This window comes from Neoarius graeffei, chromosome 21 (genome assembly GCF_027579695.1).
Source record: "Neoarius graeffei isolate fNeoGra1 chromosome 21, fNeoGra1.pri, whole genome shotgun sequence".
Lineage (NCBI taxonomy): Eukaryota > Metazoa > Chordata > Actinopteri > Siluriformes > Ariidae > Neoarius > Neoarius graeffei.
The window spans coordinates 12246508-12265363 of NC_083589.1; the positions used below are offsets into that span (position 1 = coordinate 12246508).

At 43.3% G+C, this 18856-nt stretch overlaps 1 protein-coding gene across 1 annotated transcript in view; it reads left to right on the forward strand.

Moving 5' to 3' along the window:
• snd1 (staphylococcal nuclease and tudor domain containing 1) overlaps nucleotides 1-18856 on the forward strand; it is a 193415-nt gene that overhangs the window by 32088 nt on the left and 142471 nt on the right. Inside the window, exon 10 of the mRNA XM_060903884.1 lies at nucleotides 11051-11155. Coding sequence (XP_060759867.1) covers nucleotides 11051-11155 — 105 coding nt within the window. The remainder of the gene's footprint in view (nucleotides 1-11050; nucleotides 11156-18856) is intronic.

Sequence of the window (18856 nt, forward strand, 5' to 3'; positions counted from 1 at the left end):
GTTGAAAATGCAGCGGCTAGGGTTCTCACACGAACAAAAAGAACAGAGCACATTACTCCAATTCTAAGGTCCCTTCACTGGCTTCCAGTAAGCTACAGAATTGACTTTAAAGCATTGCTGCTGGTGTACAAACCTCTAAATGGTACAGGGCCCAGTTACCTCTCTGATATGTTGCAGCGGCCTAACCCAATCAGATCTACCAGATCGCAGCAGCAAAATTTACTGGTAAAACCTGTTGTTAAAACAAAGTGTGGTGAAGCAGCTTTTAGCTACTATGCAGTACAGCTATGGAACCAACTGCCAGAGGACATCAAAAATGCTCCTGCTGTTGGCAGCTTCAAATCTAGACTAAAGACCAAGCTGTTCTCAGATGCTTTCTGCTAACTGATAAATATTGTCATCTTTACATGTCTTAAATAGTGCCGTCAAAAATGTCGCGTTATCGCGTTAACTTGACTCGATTTTAACGGCGATTAAATTTTTTTATCGCGAGATTAACGCTCTGTGACATGATGTAGGTTTTTCATAAGCTTTTGAAACTGCCAGGAACTTGGAACAGAGACTTTGCTTAGAAAAACGATAGCAGCGAGACTGTAATGCCACGCCCCGCACAGCCAGAGTCCTCTGCCCTTCCCCCAAAGAACCAGCGCGGGCAGGGCGCGCTAGCCCTGCGCCTCGGGACGAAGAGCCACGGTGCTCGGCTTAGGTTTCGTTTTCCCATCGGCGGCTCCAGCCCGACTTTGCAGTGGCTGTGACAAGACATGTTATGCTCTGCAATAAAAAAAAAACAAAACATTGGTACAAAGCAAGCCCATTCACTTTTTTATGCTGATAAGAGAATTACAATGGTTTTTCATGTGACAAAAATGTGCGATTAAATTGCGATTAATCGCGAGTTAACTATGACAGTCGCGACATTAATCGCGATTAAATATTTTAATCGCTTGACAGCAGTAGTTTTAAACTTTACTTAACTTTTAGTCTCTGCATGTTTTAAACTTTTATTCTATTTTATTCTGCTGTTTTTTTTTACTGAACTTTTACTTCATTCTATTATTGTATTTCTACTATTGTTTAAGTCTTCTTATTTTTTTCTCTCTTCTTCCCCCTTTATTTTAGGTAATTTTATTTTCTATCGTTTACTGTTTTGCTTTTACCTCTGTAAAGCACATTGAATTGCCACTGTGTATGAAATGCGCTATATAAATAAACTTGCCTTGCCTTGTTAAAGAGAGGTCCGAGAAGAACGGGCAGACCGACCGGGTCAGTAACTCGCACTCTGCTTTCCAACTGCGGTGAGCAGAAAAGCACAACACACCAAGCGGGGGGTGTTCCAGAAACTGGGTTTAGGGAACACTGGGTTTGTGACCCCTGTGATGAGGGGTTTTCTGTTCCAGCTGGCAGGTTTTCTTTCACAAGCCCGGAGTTCCTCACAGTCTCCTCCGTCCTGCTGAGGCTGAAGCAGATTTCCTGTCCTCGTTAAAAACGTCCGATTAACGTTAAAGCCGGATTCGTTCACATAAAGGCAGTTCTGAGACTCTGATTGCATGTGCTGGAATCGTGAGTCTGAAATACCATCAAATCTCAATTTAGCGTAATGTTATGAAAGTTTTGAGATTTTTAAACGCATGCAGACTGAAAATGAACCCATTTCAAACAGGTTACTTTTTTCCCCCCGCTCACTTATCCGCAGTTGGGTTGTGGTGCCAGCCGGGTATTCCAGGCGTCCCTTTTCCCAGTTCCACCTGGGGGATCCCAAGGCGCTCGCAGGCCAGATGAGAGATGTAATCTCTCCAGCGCGTTCTGGGTCTGCCCCAAGGTCTCCTCCCAGTTGATGGATGTCATTACACTTGTTTGTCTTGTGCTCCCCCAAGAGGCAATTCAAACACCTCCGGGGCGTGCCACGCATGGAAGTAGGGTGATGTGTGCGGTCCTCCCACCACCACCACCACAAGTTGCCATGGTGACTCATAATATTGATAATGGCTTTTTATATTCTTCATGCACGTGTTTAACTCGAACCAAAAAAAAAAGGACTTTCCCATCTCCGGATTCATCAGCTTAGTTCAGACTCCGGTAAACCTGCTTTCCAAGACCTAAAGGTGCGTTTGATGGGTTCTAACAACGGAAAACTCCGTCAGGTTCCCGTCCTCTCAGCCAAGAAAGCCAGTTGAAGATCATCTCATGAAGATACAGTTAGGTCCATAAATATTTGGACAGAGGCAACATTTTTCTAATTTTGGTTCTGTACATTACCACAATGAATTTTGAACAAAACAATTCAGATGCAGTTGAAGTTCAGACTTTCAGCTTTAATTCAGTGGGTTGAACAAAATGATTGCATAAAAATGTGAGGAACTAAAGCATTTTTTAAAACACAATCCCTTCATTTCAGGGGCTCAAAAGTAATTGGACAAATTAAATCATTGTAAATAAAATGTTCATTTCTAATACTTGGCTGAAAACCCTTTGTTGGCAATGACTGCCTGAAGTCTTGAACTCATGGACATCACCAGACGCTGTTTCCTCCTTTTTAATGCTCTGCCAGGCCTTTACTGCAGCGGTTTTCAGTTGCTGTTTGTTTGTGGGCCTTTCTGTCTGAAGTTTAGTCTTTAACAAGTGAAATGCATGCTCAATCGGGTTGAGATCAGGTGACTGACTTGGCCATTCAAGAATATTCCACTTCTTTGCTTTAATAAACTCCTGGGTTGCTTTGGCTTTGTTTTGGGTCATTGTCCATCTGTATTATGAAACGCCGACCAATCAGTTTGGCTGGATTTGAGCACACAGTATGTCTCTGAATACCTCAGAATTCATCCGGCTGCTTCTGTCCTGTGTCACATTATCAATAAACCCTAGTGACCCAGTGCCACTGGCAGCCATGCATGCCCAAGCCATCACACTGCCTCCGCCGTGTTTTACAGATGATGTGGTATGCTTTGGATCATGAGCTGTACCACGCCTTCGCCATACTTTTTTCTTTCCATCATTCTGGTCGAGGTTGATCTTGGTTTCATCTGTCCAAAGAATGTTCTTCCAGAACTGTGCTGGCTTTTTTAGATGTTTTTTTTAGCAAAGTCCAATCTAGCCTTTTTATTCTTGAGGCTTATGAGTGGCTTGCACCGTGCAGTGATCCCTCTGTATTTACTTTCATGCAGTCTTCTCTTTATGGTAGATTTGGATATTGATACGCCTACCTCCTGGAGAGTGTTGTTCACTTGGTTGGCTGTTGTGAAGGGGTTTCTCTTCACCATGGAAATTATTCTGCGATCATCCACCACTGTTGTCTTCTGTGGGCGTCCAGGTCTTTTTGCATTGATGAGTTCACCAGTGCTTGCTTTCTTTCTCAGGATGTACCAAACTGTAGATTTTGCCACTCCTAATATTGTAGCAATTTCTCGGATGGGTTTTTTCTGTTTTCGCAGCTTAAGGATGGCTTGTTTCTCCTGCATGGAGAGCTCCTTTGACCGCATGTTTTCTTCACAGCAAAATCTTCCAAATGCAAGCACCACACCTCAAATCAACTCCAGGCCTTTTATCTGCTTAATTGAGAATGACATAACGAAGGAATTGCCCACACCTGCCCATGAAATAGCCTTTGAGTCAATTGTCCAATTACTTTTGGTCCCTTTAAAAACAGGGTGGCACATGTTAAGGAGCTGAAACTCCTAAACCCTTCATCCAATTTTAATGTGGATACCCTCAAATGAAAGCTGAAAGTCTGGACTTTGTCCATGTCCATTATATAACTATAACTTGAATATGTTTCAGTAAACAGGTAAAAAAAAAAAAAAATTTGTCAGTGTCCAAATATATATGGACCTAAATGTAATTACATGAATGAGCAGGTGTACAAGTAACTTCTGATTCCCTCCCCCCAAAAAAACAAACAAACAAAATCTGGTGAACTGGTGCGCTGAGCTCAGCGCTGTCCTGAAAGCAGTGATGGGTTCATGCAGGAGAACCAACCGTGGGTGTTGAAGAGCAAAGAGGCACGGAGCTGCACACACTACAGCTGACTCATAAACTCGACTCGGCCGTTTTCTGCAACCACTTCCACCTGCGAGTTTAATTTAATTATCTGCAAAACTGCCGTCTGATTTGAAGACCGCTGATGAATTTGGTTCACACGCCACATCTCCCCCAGTCACTGAATAATAAACCGCCATGTGAGCAAGCGATTGGTGCTGGAACAAGTCTACTCGCGGACGTACACGGCTTTACGCTGCACCGTGTGGAACGCGGCTGTACAGAAGGGCTCGGCAGAGGTCGTGCCTGATGTCTCCGAAACAGAACGCGTTTATAAACGGTCATCTACACCAGCTGCAAAACTTTCACTGCTGCGGTATTAAAGAAGCGGTTGATGCCGCTGTGATGGACGATAGAAGGATTTAAGTGCAGAAGAGATGACCGTTTAATTATTACCTCCGCCAAGGAGGTTATGTTTTCGGTAGCGTTGGTTTGTTTGTTCGCAACATTACGGAAAAAGTAATGAACGGGTTGCTCTGAAATTTTTCCAGAGGTGTGACTGGGCACAAGTAACAATCCATTACATTTTGACGGTGATCCGGATCACCTTCTGGATCCCGGATTTTTTTAAAGGATTCTTGGCGGAGGTCTGCGCTCTCCGAGTGCTTTTCTAGTTAAACTTGAGTCCGACAAAAGCAACGCACAATCGCGAAGATGACTGATGGAGTTTATCGTACCGGTTCAAGCGCGGTCAGAGAAAGGTGTTCCGCATTGTAAATGCGCTCTCTCCGTGTTTAAGAGATATTTGACGAGGTCGGTTTCCAGATGCCGAAGGTTCAGGATACTCCAGCACTCTGTGAAATGCGTGAAGCCAGATATGGGACCTACGCAGTGAAGTGGGTTCAAGTCCATCAAGGTGGATGATTGATTCACTGATGGGCGTCAAGCCACTGGTGATGGATCAGGGATTGGGTCAGAAATGAGATGCCAGTGAGGAGGTTGGGCTGGAATTATTTTTATTATATCCCCGCTCCGAAGGAGGGTGAGTATACTGGTTTATCTCCGTCCATCCGAAACACCCTTTTTCTCACCAACCACAAATCATAGCTACTTGGTACCAAACTTCAGCTTGGGGTTCTATACCGTGTTCAGGTCTGTCGCACATTAACTTCCTGCTTACCGACTGAATGTATTTACAAAACATGTATAGCGTGGATTTACATAATTTTCATAACACCTTTTCTCAGCAACTATAAACCACAACTGCTTGATCTTTGGTACCGAGCTTCAGCTTGGGGTTCTATACCATGTATTGAGGTATTTCACCTGACGTCACAGGGTCACGTGACGCCCCGGTGTCCACCATTTTGGACGGCAAGCTAGCTAATGTCAACAACAGTAGCTAGTATGTTACTGTAGCAATATTTACGTTCAGTCATTTGGATGACTGTTAAAACCTTTCAGTCTCAAGTTTTTCCTTTACTGGATTTACTAGTTTACTGAGCTAGCGCGCGATGGCTCGCGGCTCGGCCGGAGAGCGCGCGATGGCTCGCGGCTCGGACGGAGAGCGCGCGATGGCTCGCGGCTCGGACGGAGAGCGCGCGATGGCTCCCGGCTCGGCCGGAGAGCGCGCGATGGCTCGCGGCTCGGCCGGAGAGCGCGCGATGGCTCGCGGCTCGGCCGGAGAGCGCGCGATGGCTCCCGGCTCGGCCGGAGAGCGCGCGATGGCTCGCGGCTCGGCCGGAGAGCGCGCGATGGCTCGCGGCTCGGACGGAGAGCGCGCGATGGCTCCCGGCCTGGCCGGAGAGCGCTAGCTCAGTAAACTAGTAAATCCAGTAAAGGAAAAACTTGAGACTGAAAGGTTTTAACAGTCATCCAAATGACTGAACGTAAACATTGCTACAGTAACATACTAGCTACTATGTTGTTGACATTAGCTAGTGCTAACAGCTAGCTGCTAGTACACTGCTACAACACAGACACCGACCCTAATAATACAGTTCTTGGTCATTGCCTGGTAACAGCAAATTTATAACGGGCCATGTCTCAACAGACTAAGAAGTTATTTCAATGACATTTAATAACATTTTGTTTATCCTGAGGACCGAAAGTAAATGAAAATGTGAACAAACCTTAGCTGTAATCAGATGGCGACCACCGGCTCCAGGGACGACCCGCTGATGTAGGCATGTTACCCAGCCTGACACAAAATATTTGTAGGCATCCAAACTCTTATACGCTTTCAGATCAATACCTGTGTATGGCGATGGGTTTTTAACGACATAGGTATACAGATCATGTGGGCTGAAGTCAGGTAAAGACGAGGGCTTCGTGTACTTCCGTACGTCAGTGAACAATCCTGGTGGAAGCAGGTAAACGTCGTTCTCTAAGCCTGCTAACCTCAATTTTTGCAAATACCTCTCCCTCTGCTCGCCCTGTAAATGCCCTACATCACTGGATAGTGAAGGTGTTTTCTGCATCTCGCTCCTTTTTCTTTTGTTTTTCGTTTGTCGCCTTCCTCGCATTCAAACTGATTCGAGCCGTGCCGTCCAAAATGGCAGCATCACATGACTTGGTCACGTGAGTGAAATACCTCAATACCGTTTTCAGGTCTGTCGCGCATCGACTTCCTTTTTACCGACTTAATGTATAGTGTGGATTTACAAAATTTTCGTAACATTTTTCTCAGCAACTACAAATCACGACTGCTTGATATTTGGTACCGAGCTTCAGCTTGGGGTTCTATACCGCGTATACCGTTTTCAGGTCTGTCCCGCATCGACTTCCTGTTTACCGACTGAATTTATTTACGAAACATATAGTGTGGATTAACAAAATTATAACATTTTTCTCAGCAACTACAAATCACGACTGCTTGATCTTTGGTACCGAGCTTCAGCTTGGGGTTCTATACCATGTATACCGTTTTCAGGTCTGTCGCGCATCGACTTCCTTTTTACCGACAATGTATAGTGTGGATTTACAAAATTTTCATACCACTTTTCTCAGCAACTACAAACCACAACTGCTTGATATTTGGTACCGAACTTTAGCTTGGGGTTCTATACCGCGTATACCATTTTCAGGTCCGTTGCACATCGACTGAATGTACTTGCGGAACATATAGGGTGAATTTACACAATTTTCATCACACCTTTTCTCAGCAACTACAAACCACAACTGCTTGATCTTTGGTACCAAGCTTCAGCTTGGGGTTCTATACCACGTATACCATTTTCAGGTCTGTCCCACATCGACTTCCTGCTTACCGACTGAAATGTATTTACGAAACATATATAGGGTGGATTTTGACGCTATTTCAAAATGACAGTTGACCAGGAAGCTATTTGAAATCCCTAGGGAGAACACTGCTCCCTAATTAACCCTATTCCTATGTCCTATTCCTTTGATCGCTTGCGTTCTGATATAAGCAGGAGCGGGGGGGATACGTAAGTGAGCACTAGCTCACAGTTGATCTTGTTGGTGCTGAGCTGGTCGGGTACTGATGAAGTAAACCTGTCTACAGGAGCTTAGATTGAATTTCTGAAAGGGGGAGGAAGAAAAAAAAAAACCCAGACACTTTGTGTCAAATGTAATATGGTGTGATCCTCCATCACATGCTGTGAAGCTAAAGTCGATTCCTTGATGAAACTGGGCTTCAGACAGTCCAGCAGCCAGACCTGCATTTTCACCTGATTGGAATCTCATCGAGAACCTCTCGAGCATCCACAAGCAACAAATCTCTGCCATGTCATGTCAGTAGATGGCGTGTTTGCAGCACGATGCTTTTCAACATCAGCAGGAAGGAAGGATCAGAAATTCCGAATCTAGCCATGTGCCTGGGTCCTGGACGTATCTAACCCTCGCATTACATCAGGACATAAGCTCTTTATTTTGGAGGATTATTCACAACACCTGATTTATCAGCTCGAAAGAAACCGTCCCAAAACCCTGAGCGTGTACAGATTATTTGATGTAGCTGGCGAATGTTTTCTGCTGTGATGGAAACCTGATAAGCTTCTCGATCAATTTCTCCTGCTTTCTCGTTGCACCATTTATGTATACACAGCAAGGTGTTCTGAAAGCTCGTCAGTCAAATAATCCACGTCATGTTTTTACAGTGACTCGGGTCAAAGGGATGTTCTGATCTTGGAGTTACGGATCATTTTCATTACTTTTTTTTTTTCAGTTTTTTTTGGGTGTGTGCCATGAAAATGCCACACAAACAGGACTGCGTTTTATTTATTTCTGGACTTTTCTCTCAGAAAATGATGAAGAATGAAATATTTTTCTTTAAGAGCCAGGGTCTGATGGACTGCTCGGAGGCCTCATCAGTCTGGATACAAATGAATTTACAGTGCCTTGCAAAAGTATTCATCCCCCTTGGTGTTTGTCGTGTTTTGTTGCATTGCAAGCTGGAATTAAAATGGATGTTTGGTGGGTTAGCACAACATGCCTACCACTTAAAAGGTGCAAATTGTTGTTTTATTGTGTGACAAACAATAATTAAGATGAAAAAACAGAAACCTGGAGTGTGTATAGGTATTTCCCCCCCAAACGTCAGTACTTTGTAGAGCCACCTTTTGCTGCAATTACAGCTGCAAGTCTCTTGGGGTATGTCTCTATTAGCTTAGCACATCTAGCCACTGGGATTTTTGCCCATTCCTCAAGGCAAAACTGCTCCAACTCCTTCAAGTTCGATGGGTTGCGTTGGTGTCCAGCAATCTTCAAGTTATGCCACACATTCTCAGTTGGATTGAGGTCTGGGCTTTGACTCGGCCATTCCAAGACATTTAAATGTTTCTCTTTAAACCACTCCAGTGTAGCTTTAGCAGTATGTTTAGGGTCATTGTCCTGCTAGACTGTGAACCTTCGTCCCAGTCTCAAACCTCTGGCCGACTCAAACAGGTTTTCCTCCAGAATTGCCCTGTATTTAGGGCCATCCATCTTTCCTTCAGTCCTGACCAGCTTTCCTGTCCCTGCAGATGAAAAACATCCCCACAGCATGATGCTGCCACCACCATGCTTCACTGTAGGAATGGTGTTCTCAGGGTGTTGGGTTTGCGCCACACATGATGGCCAAAAAGATCAATTTTAGTCTCATTTGACCAGAGAATCTTCTTTCATGTGTTTGGGGAGTCTGCCACATGCTGTTGGGCAAACTCCAAATGTGTTTTCTGAAGCAATGACTTTTTTTTTTTTTTTTTTTTTTCTGGCCAGTCTTCCATAAAGCCCCGCCCACTCTGTGGAGTGCATGGCTTAAAGTGGTCCTATGGACCGATACTTCCATCTTTGCAGCTCCTTCAGTGTTATCTTTGGTGTCTTTGTTGCATCTCTGATTAATGCCCTCCTTGCCCGGTCTGTGAGTTTTGGTGGGTGGCCTTCTCTTGTCAGGTTGTAGTGGTGCCATATTCTTTCCATTTTGCTATAATGGATTTAATGGTGCTCCCTGGGATATTCAAAGTTTGGGATATTTTCTTTAACCCAACCCTGATCTATACTTCTCCACAACTTTGTCTCTGACCTGTTTGGAGGCTCCTTGGTTCTCATGTTGCTTAGTAGCGTAGCAGAGTCCGGGTCCTTCCAGAACAGATTGATTTATTTATACAGACATCATGTGACACTTTGATTGCACACAGGCGGATCTTAATCAACTAATTATGTGACTTATGAAGTGAATTGGTTGGAGCAGCTCTTATTTAGGGGTTTCATACGAAAGGGGGTGAATACCTATGCACACTCCAGATTTCTGTTTTTTTTTTTCATCTTAATTATTGTTTGTCACAATAAAAAAACAATGTGCACCTTTAAAGTGGTCGGCATGTTGTGTAAATCAAATGGTGCTAACCCTCCAAACATCCATTTTAATTCCAGCTTGTAATGCGACAAAACAGGACAAACACCAAGGGGGATGAATACTTTTGCAATGCACTATGGGAAAAGAGTTGCATCCTGTTAGAGCTCCTGAGTCAAAACGTTTCTTTTCCCTTCCCTTAAGTAAGCTTTAATTCATCCTTCACTTTGTGTCCAGATTTGAGTCTTTTCACTTTCCCTTCTGCTTTTTGTGAACCTGTGCTAGAAAGTGTTTTGCTCGTTTTGTCCGCCACACAGCTTGATTGAGAAGTTGATGGGCTCCCTGACCAGCGGAGAGTGGTTACGGAGTACTTTTAAAACATGGAAGTCTATTAAAAATGGTTTCAGTTTGGGGGGGGGGGAAACCCTGGAGTTTCAGTGTAGTTTGACTTTTTTTCGTACAAATAAAATAGATTTTCGGTCCAGATATGACAGGAGCGTGAGCAGTGAAGCTGCAGTTCTGCCGTCGGCCTGCAGGTGGTGGTGGTGTTCTCCTGTGGGTCACTGTGTGCAGAGGCAGAATGAGTCATGGAGGTGTACTGCATGTTTCTGTTAGCAGGTGCTTTTGCATATGCAGTTGCTAATTAACTCACGTGTACCAGCCAGACGTTTCATAACAACGTCCTTCATGTTCATTAAAGAGAGAGAGGTGAAGTGTGGAGGATGATGAGAATAAAGGGTGTGTGTGTGGTCCTCTGCTTCCTGTCATCGAAAAGTGCTTGTTTTTGTAAAGGGGTTTTCAAGTTCTTCACAACTGCCAGAGGAAGGATGTTCTTGTTAAGTTCTTTATCTGTGAGGAGTCAAGGTGGTGTTGGTGTTTCTGGTCTCTTATTCAGCTCTTCTCTTCTTGAGGACGCTGTCTCCATAAATTCCCATTTACTCTCACCTGCTGTTAACACGGAGTGTGTTTTAGATGTTTTATTGGTTCCCCTGTGTCTGTCTCCGTGCCACTCGGTGCATTTTGTGTTCCTGTTGCTTGGCTTTCACTGTCATGCTGGGTAATATTGGGGGATTTGAGGTTGGGCGAGGGGAAAGGGAGATTATCTAGTCACGAGTGGGCGAAGTATTTCTATGTCTGTCTGTCTTGTGTTTTTTTTTTTTTTTTCTTGTTCATCAGGCTCAGCTCATGTTGGATATCCATGCTGTTTCTCTGGCAACAAGCTGTGCTCCATGTTCTTAAACCCATCTCTCACGCTTCCTCCATATCTGTGTTTCCTCCACTGTGCAGGTGATGCAGGTGATGAACGCAGACGCCATTATTGTGAAGTTGAACTCCGGTGAATACAAAACAATTCACCTGTCCAGCATTCGACCCCCCAGGATTGAGGGCGAGGTATGAAGGAGTGTGTGTGTGTGTGTGTGTGTGTTTGTCACGAAGGCCTTCACTAAATCCCCTGGGTTGAGGCTGTTGGATCCATACTGTACTTTACAAAGTGCTGATGTAGAGAGCACATCTATTTATTTATTTATTTCAAGCTATTTCTCATGACTTCATGACTTTCCAAGAGACTGCAGAGTTTGTTGTTCTCGAGCCTCACTGCTCGCGTCTCCAAAAATGAATCTGGTGAGATTTGAGGCATCCGAACTAAACCTCACTCTTTTTTATTTAAAAAAAAAAAAAAAATTTTTGATTTTGTAATGATGAAGCAAACGGTGTTTAAAATGAACCAGTGTGTGGTGATGTTTGAATAAGAGCCATATTTTGGTTCTTAGTTACGATAAGCATTAGCCTGACAATCACGTGAGGTCGGTGGTCGAGTTGTAAAATCAAACCGGGGGGATGGTGAAATTTTTAGTCGCGTGTCGACCCATCGGTCGGTCCGTCGGTGGGAAACTGGTTTGCTTTTAGGAGGGTTTGCACACAACGTAGGTCTGTGGACCTTGTTCATTTACCAGACATACAGTATTTTGTGCTGATAGTGTGTAGTACACACTGTGTACCGTTTTTATTGTTGTAATAAACATAATACACTGATATTTTACTGTAAAACATGCACAGTGTGGAGGTCATGTGTCATATTTAGTCAGGCTCCTGGCTGACATACCTACCACATTCTTCATATTAGGGTGAAATGCAGATGACACATTTCAAGTGTAACTTCATAGTCACGGTAGGCTCCTTTTAAATCGTTTGGTAAATAATTTATTAAAACCTCAGCAGGCAATGCAAATGAACAACTGAATCTTTTCATATCAAGTCAATAGAATTTTTATTCAAAGCTGAACATTGAGTTAAATACAGAAGTAGGTAGGGAACCAATAAGCTAAAACAAGCAACAGTAAATTGTAAATCTGCCTTACATGTTGTGACCGGCTCTCTAATGAGGCAATGAAGCCTTCAAAACTGCTAGTGTCGTTTATTTTAGCCTTCCTGTCTTGAATAACACTTTTTGTTGCCTGAAGAATAACAAACGAACGTCCAGGCTGATTAAATGAATGGCCTTATACAAGAAATCAAAGCTAACATGAACCTGAGTAAGCTATCGATAGCTGGCTAGACTCCAAACTAACATTCATTATGATAGCTGTGTTGTTATCGGCCGCCCACAAATCAGGCTACATATCGGTAACTTTACAGCATGATAGCAGGCTCACAGAAAGTGGGACTGATATTCGTAACTCTTGACTTACCTCCTGAAATGTTTTTTTTTTTTTTTTCTTGCCATCTTAAATCCGAACTTGCTTAGGTCTTGCTCTCCACTCCGCTTGGCCATGAGTCTGCAATCCGCTGCTGTCACTGACGCCGAATGACATAAAAAATAACGGAACCCCAACTGAATGTCACCTCCTCAAACGCTTCGCTTGCGCGTGCTAGGGTTGGGCGGTATCCAAATTTTGATACCTTTAAACCGTCTCTGTGTTTTCCCGGGGTATACGGTATTACCGAGAAAAAAAAATTTTGTTTCGGCCTACTGTGTAACGTGCGCCTATGCCTCAAATGTACTATTTAAAAGCAGCATAGCGAATTGTGTGCATTGTGGTATGGATTAAGCAGCAAAGCGAATTTTGTGCATTGATGAATGGATTAAGAGATATTTCAAAGCATCACGCAACTCTTCCTTCATCTTGAAAATAGCATTCAACTGTCGTTTACACATGTCTGCGCTGAAACGCCATTTGCAGCACTATTTCACCTACTCCATCAAAAAAAAGTACACGATGAGCAGGATCATACCCTTTCAAGCATGGGAAATAAAAAAAAGAAAAAGAATCAACCAACACCCAAGTCCGTTTAGACTGCGCGATAAACCATATTCTTCAGCGCAAATGAGGCGAACCTAATTCAAATGCGTGATAGCTGCACAAGGCAAAATCATATGGGCCCACGTCATGCCATGGCGGGGAAATTAATAATCAAATGGCCTTACCTTGCTTAAAACGTTGTCTCGATCACATAACTCCTTACAATTATTCCACTTAAATCCATACGGTTTAACACACCCAACAAAGATAGCAAGCGCATTGCTAATTCCCACCAGAAACCGAACAGTTTACGCTACGATGTTTTCTTCCGTTTCTTCAGTAGATGACATTTCAAACGTTTATTACCCACATCCCAAATGTCATACGTTATATTATTTTACCTTGTTGTTACTCATGTAACCTACTCAAAACACAACTCATTGGAGAGATCTCGTGGAAGTGGAGTACCCCAGGCTATGGTGTGCCTTAGGGGACATATTAGATTTTTCGTTTGGTTTGAAACCAAAATACTGCCACACTGCCGATGTTGTATTTTTTTTTTGCCACTAACTCGTTATCTTGACTTGCCATCTTTCAACCGCGGGCTGTCTCCTTTTTTTTTTTTTTTTTTTTTTTTTTTAGATAGGACAGTATAGAGAGACAGGAAATGAGCGGGGGAGAGAGAGACGGGATCGGGAAATAACCTCGGGTCGGAATCGAACCCGGGTCCCCGGATTTATGGTACGATGCCTTAGCCATCTGAGCCATGACACCCCCGGGCTCAGGCTCTAGCGAAGCTTTCTGTCAGACTCCAAAATGTCACGCAGGGTTGCCATGGTAACGACATAAACAACCCTGCACGCGATGAAAACTTCTTTAGGAAATTGATAGAATTAGTGAAAATACGATCACACAGTTATTCGGGATGATCTTCAATTTATTATTTTATATTATGACCTCATGTACTCCATATTTATTTAGATATTATATATTTTTTTAAAATGACGGTAATGAGACCGATACCGTTGGTACTTTTGGATACCTCGGGATGCCTTCTTACTGTAATACCGCCCAACCCTAGCGCGTGCCCTCTCTCACGGTAGCTTATTGTATGATTTTGACCATTTTTTTATTCCAGGGGGGATGGCATCCCCCCCATCCCCCCTCAACTCGAGTACAGCGTGAGGTGTGTGTGTGTGTGTGTGTGTGTGTGTGTGTGTGTAATGTATAAAATAGACACACAGAGAAATAAGAGCGTTTACTTAACAAGGCTGGCCTTCAGGTTTTTATCTTCCTTGTTCGTCGTGGAGGTGCAGGACAGACTGGAGGCAGATGCTCGAGTGACTCCTAAAGGCCTGCACACAGTGTAGAAAATTAAAATCATAATTGTTTTTCTGCATCACTGAAAAATCCTTAATTTGCTTATTGTTTAAATTGGCGAATAATAATAATAATAAATACGCATGCACTCACCGGCCACTTTTATGGAAAACTGTGACAGGAAGGCTCGGTTAAATCATTTTACAACCACGGTAACAGAGCTCGTCATTAACTTTTAAACCCACTTGCGCCCCCCCCCCCCTTTTTTTTTTTGGTGAATTGCACCATAAAATGAATATCACACATTGAATTGAAGTTTGGTTATTGGTTACTTTTTGCTTTTACTTGTAACGGACAATAACAATTTTATCCAAACTAGTTTTTCCTGCCTTAGTCGATTTATTTCCATTTCACATGCATTCAGCTGTTATATAGTTCAGTGTGTTTGTGTAGAACTCTCTCTGGCCCTGTCCACACGGTAACGGATTCAGGTGAATCTGATAAAATTGTTTATCGTTTCGGCCTGGTGTCCACACGGCACCGGCGTTTTGGGTGCCCCAAAACGATATTTTTTGAGAACGGTTTCCAGAGTGGAAAAATCTGGCAACGACGCCGTTGCGAAGTCATCATGAGTAGAACGGATTTGTTTACGATGACGTCACAACCACATGACTAGAACAAGCAGCACTCACTCATTCACGGCAGGTAGAAGGGGTTTATGCGCATGCGTCCTACTCCTTCTATTGTTCTGGTGTCTCCGATGGGACCGTCTTACAGCGCACGTAGAGGTGTGGCATGTGTATTGCATCGTTTTCAGCAAGCGTTGCGTTGCCATATGTACCTGATATTTTACTGATCCGTTGCCCATGTGGACGCGATTTTTTATTTTTTTTTTACCTGCTAAAAAAAAATATCTCGTTGCCGTTGTCGTGTGGATGTAGCCTCAGACTGTAGGTTCATTCCTCAGTAATGTAGAAATCATAAGAGAGAAATCGCTAACAAAGTTTGTATGAAGAAAACAATAGGGTGCCAATACTTTTGAACAGTACGGTGTTTGAGAATATTTATATCGGGGGTTTTGTGTTTATCATATCCACCTCGAGGTTTAAAAAAAACAAAATGAAAAAAAACAGTGCTGCGTCATGAGACAGGATAATCTTTGAGTTTAAAATAATTGTTTAGTGTGTAGGTTCTGGGTGTTTTTATACAAACCTGGCAACCTGTAACTGAATCAGTGCAGCTGGTCTGTCATGATGCAGCGTGGGGTGTGGTGTTTTTTTTTTTTTTTTTTTAAATTTGTTTCTTTTTTCTTTAAACTTAGAGGTGGATGATTTATCAAAAAAAACCCAATATATAAATATTCTGATGACAGAAACAAGGCTCCAGCTCTCTCTGGTCTTAATCTGTTCTGTTCTTTCAGGATTTTTCGCGCATGTCACACTTTTGAGATTTTTATTTATTTATTTATTTATTTATTTATTTTATGCCCGAGTTGTTTGAAAGCAATCTGGGTTTTCTGTGTCGAATAACGAAGCGGCTTCACCTGTAAGAAAATCAAACACTTTCATGAAGGAGCGAACTCGAATGCGAGCAGAAAAAATAAAACGAGATTCTTAAGCAAACTCTTCCATCCTCACGTCCGACTTTTTGTAAAACACATTTTAAATACAATCGTGAATTTCTCTGGCGTTTTCAGGCTGAGCTCCTCTCCTCGTCTTCTTTAACCACTCGTTTCCTCGTTGTTCTTGAAGCATTTGCTTCTATTCGTTAACGTTTTTCTTGAAAGTGGGGAGGCGGTAATGCCTTTTATCTATTTCTCTGTTTGAAGAAGCAAAAACAGCACAAAAATGAAGCGTATTGAAGACAGATTAAGCCTTGCTTGCATGAAAGACGGTGTCTGTCTGACCCCAGCTGTAATTATCACGTGATGCGTGACGTCATGCACAAGGGGTCTGTAAACAGTACGCGTACCATACTACAACAGCAGGCGTATATAAAATAACTTGCAAAGCAGTAAATGAAACCGAGACTAAGAAAATCAGCCAAGACATGATGGTGGATACGTAGTGAGGGACGCTTTTAGGAACTGAAATAAAATATCAAATAGCCTCATTTTTGTGGTGCTAGTTCATAATGTATGCTCATTCCAACTTGCCCGGTCGGGGACATATCCCACTTGTCCGAATGCATGTTTCACTTGCCCCAGGCAATCGGGCAGTCTTTAATGTCGAGCCCTGAGTAAGCAAAAAAAGCATCTCCGAAAACCCATCACACTTTGACTCACCTAAAGACCACGTCCCGTTGAGTTCTTCTGCTTTCACTCACGACTCAACAATCAGCATGTTCCAGTTTGTCAGAATCACAAAATGATGATTTGAGAATGATTTTAGTTCTTAAGTTACTAGAATATTTTTACTTTCTGGAAAAAAAAAAAGTACATTGAGTTACGCTGTGATCGTGCAGAGCGGAAACCTCTTTGAGGAGCAGCAGCAGTGGAGCTTCCAGCCTGAACACTGCATGAAAATACACCATGAACCATATTACATAGGAGGTGTCCTTTACAAACACTTTTTTGTTTTAAAAATGTAAACGTGTCTGCACACAACGAAAAAGAACTGATGAGGAACACTGCTCCTGTCTCACGTCTCCGTCTCTTCCATGTCCTGAAGAGCTACGTCTGTAAATGTAATGGTGACGGTTGGCAGTGAAAGTGCAATCCAGAACTTTTGTAGCACTTGTTCAAGGTGGTTTTAAAAGGATTGAGTCCACAAAACCTGTTGAACCGCGTGCGTTCTTTGCACGATGCAGTCTGTAGGTGGACGTTAATGGGTTTGGTTCTGGTGTTGACCCTGGGATTAGGATTTGGGAGTCTGAGGTTTGTAAATCTAAACCAAGATCATTTAGGAATTAGATAAATGATTTAAAATGTTCGTACTTTTGGTTAAAGTTTCCACGCGAGTGCATGAAGAATGTCCCCCCCTCACCACGGTTGATCCGAGCAGTTCCACCAGCTGAACATATGTTCGAGCATATTGAGAGTAGTTCTAAAACTTAAAATAAAACTCGATCACACAGAGTTCACCATCTGCCAGTCAGGAACATGATCTGACATGAAGAAATAGCACAGCCATGATTAAAGTGTGTAGAGGCACAGGAAGACGTTAAATGAAACGTCCAACTCTGAGTCCGTTCCGTCGGGTCCTTCGTGTGTTTTTGGATTTTGTCCAGGTAAACACTACTTTACTTTCTTACAAACACCTGAACATTCATGCAGTTACCTAATCAGCCAGTCATGTGGCAGCACCAGAATGAAAGCACCAGCTTCAGTTCAAGTTCACATCAAACATCAGAACGAAGAAAGCGTGATCTCTGTGACTTTAACGTGACACGGTTACTAGAAGGGCGAACGTTTCTTGTTCAGCTGCTGTAGTCACTAACCAGATCAATGAAGACAAATGAGCCAGTGATACTGAGGCGCACACACGCACACCCATGTTAAACGGACGAGATGGTATACGTCGCGCCAGTTGATGCTTTTCCTGTGCGTTTTTTTTCCATCACTATAGTTCTGGTTGTAAATGTAACCTGGCCTTTCAGTTTATGAGGAACAGTCCAGAAATCTGAACGTTTAACCAGACCATTCAGTATTTTCTGCTAATATTAGTTAGTTAAAGTCCCTTCCCGCGGCGTTGATCTCCGTTTCCGTAGCCCTCAGCCTCTCGCCTATTACATAGCTAGGGTTACAGTGGAGGGCTAGTCCTCTGGTAACCACGAGAGTTTGACTCCCCACTCGCATCTGTATTGCAGCGTGCCTTGCCAGACGGCAGTAGGTACCATTTTTATGATGGTCTTTGGTATGACCCGACCGTGAGTAGAACTCGCGATCTCCCGATCGAGAGGCGGACACGCTAACCACTAGGCCAACTCGCGGTTAGTTTTATTTGAATTAGCGCTTTTTTGTCACAAAACAGTGTTACCTTATCCTGTGTAAGGTAGCGGGCGAGCTGGAGCCCATCCCAGCTGACTATGGGCGAGAGGCGGGGTGCACCCTGGATAAGTCGCCAGATCATTGCCAGGCTGACACGGATACAAACAACCATTCACGCCTATGGTCAATTTAGAGCCACCAATTAGCCTAGCCTGCATGTCTTTGGACTGGGTAGGGAACCGGAGGAAACCCACGTAGACACGGGGAGAACATGCAAACTCCACACAGAAAGGCCCCCGTCAGCCACTGGGCTCGAACCCAGAACCTTCTTGCTGTGAGGTGACCATGCTAACCACTACACCACTGTGCTGCCGTTGCAGAAACATATAAATTCTAGAACTATGACTTTTTTCATAAATTCCTTCCAAATGATCAAGCCTGAGGCGATGGTGGTGAGGAAAGAACTCGGAGATGACCTGATGAAACCTTGAGAGGAACCAAATTCAAAAGGGAACCCATCCTCATCTGGATAACGGATAGTATGATTATAAGTGTTTGATACTTTATACTGCATAAAAAAGCTTGCTTACCCAAGCTTTCAAC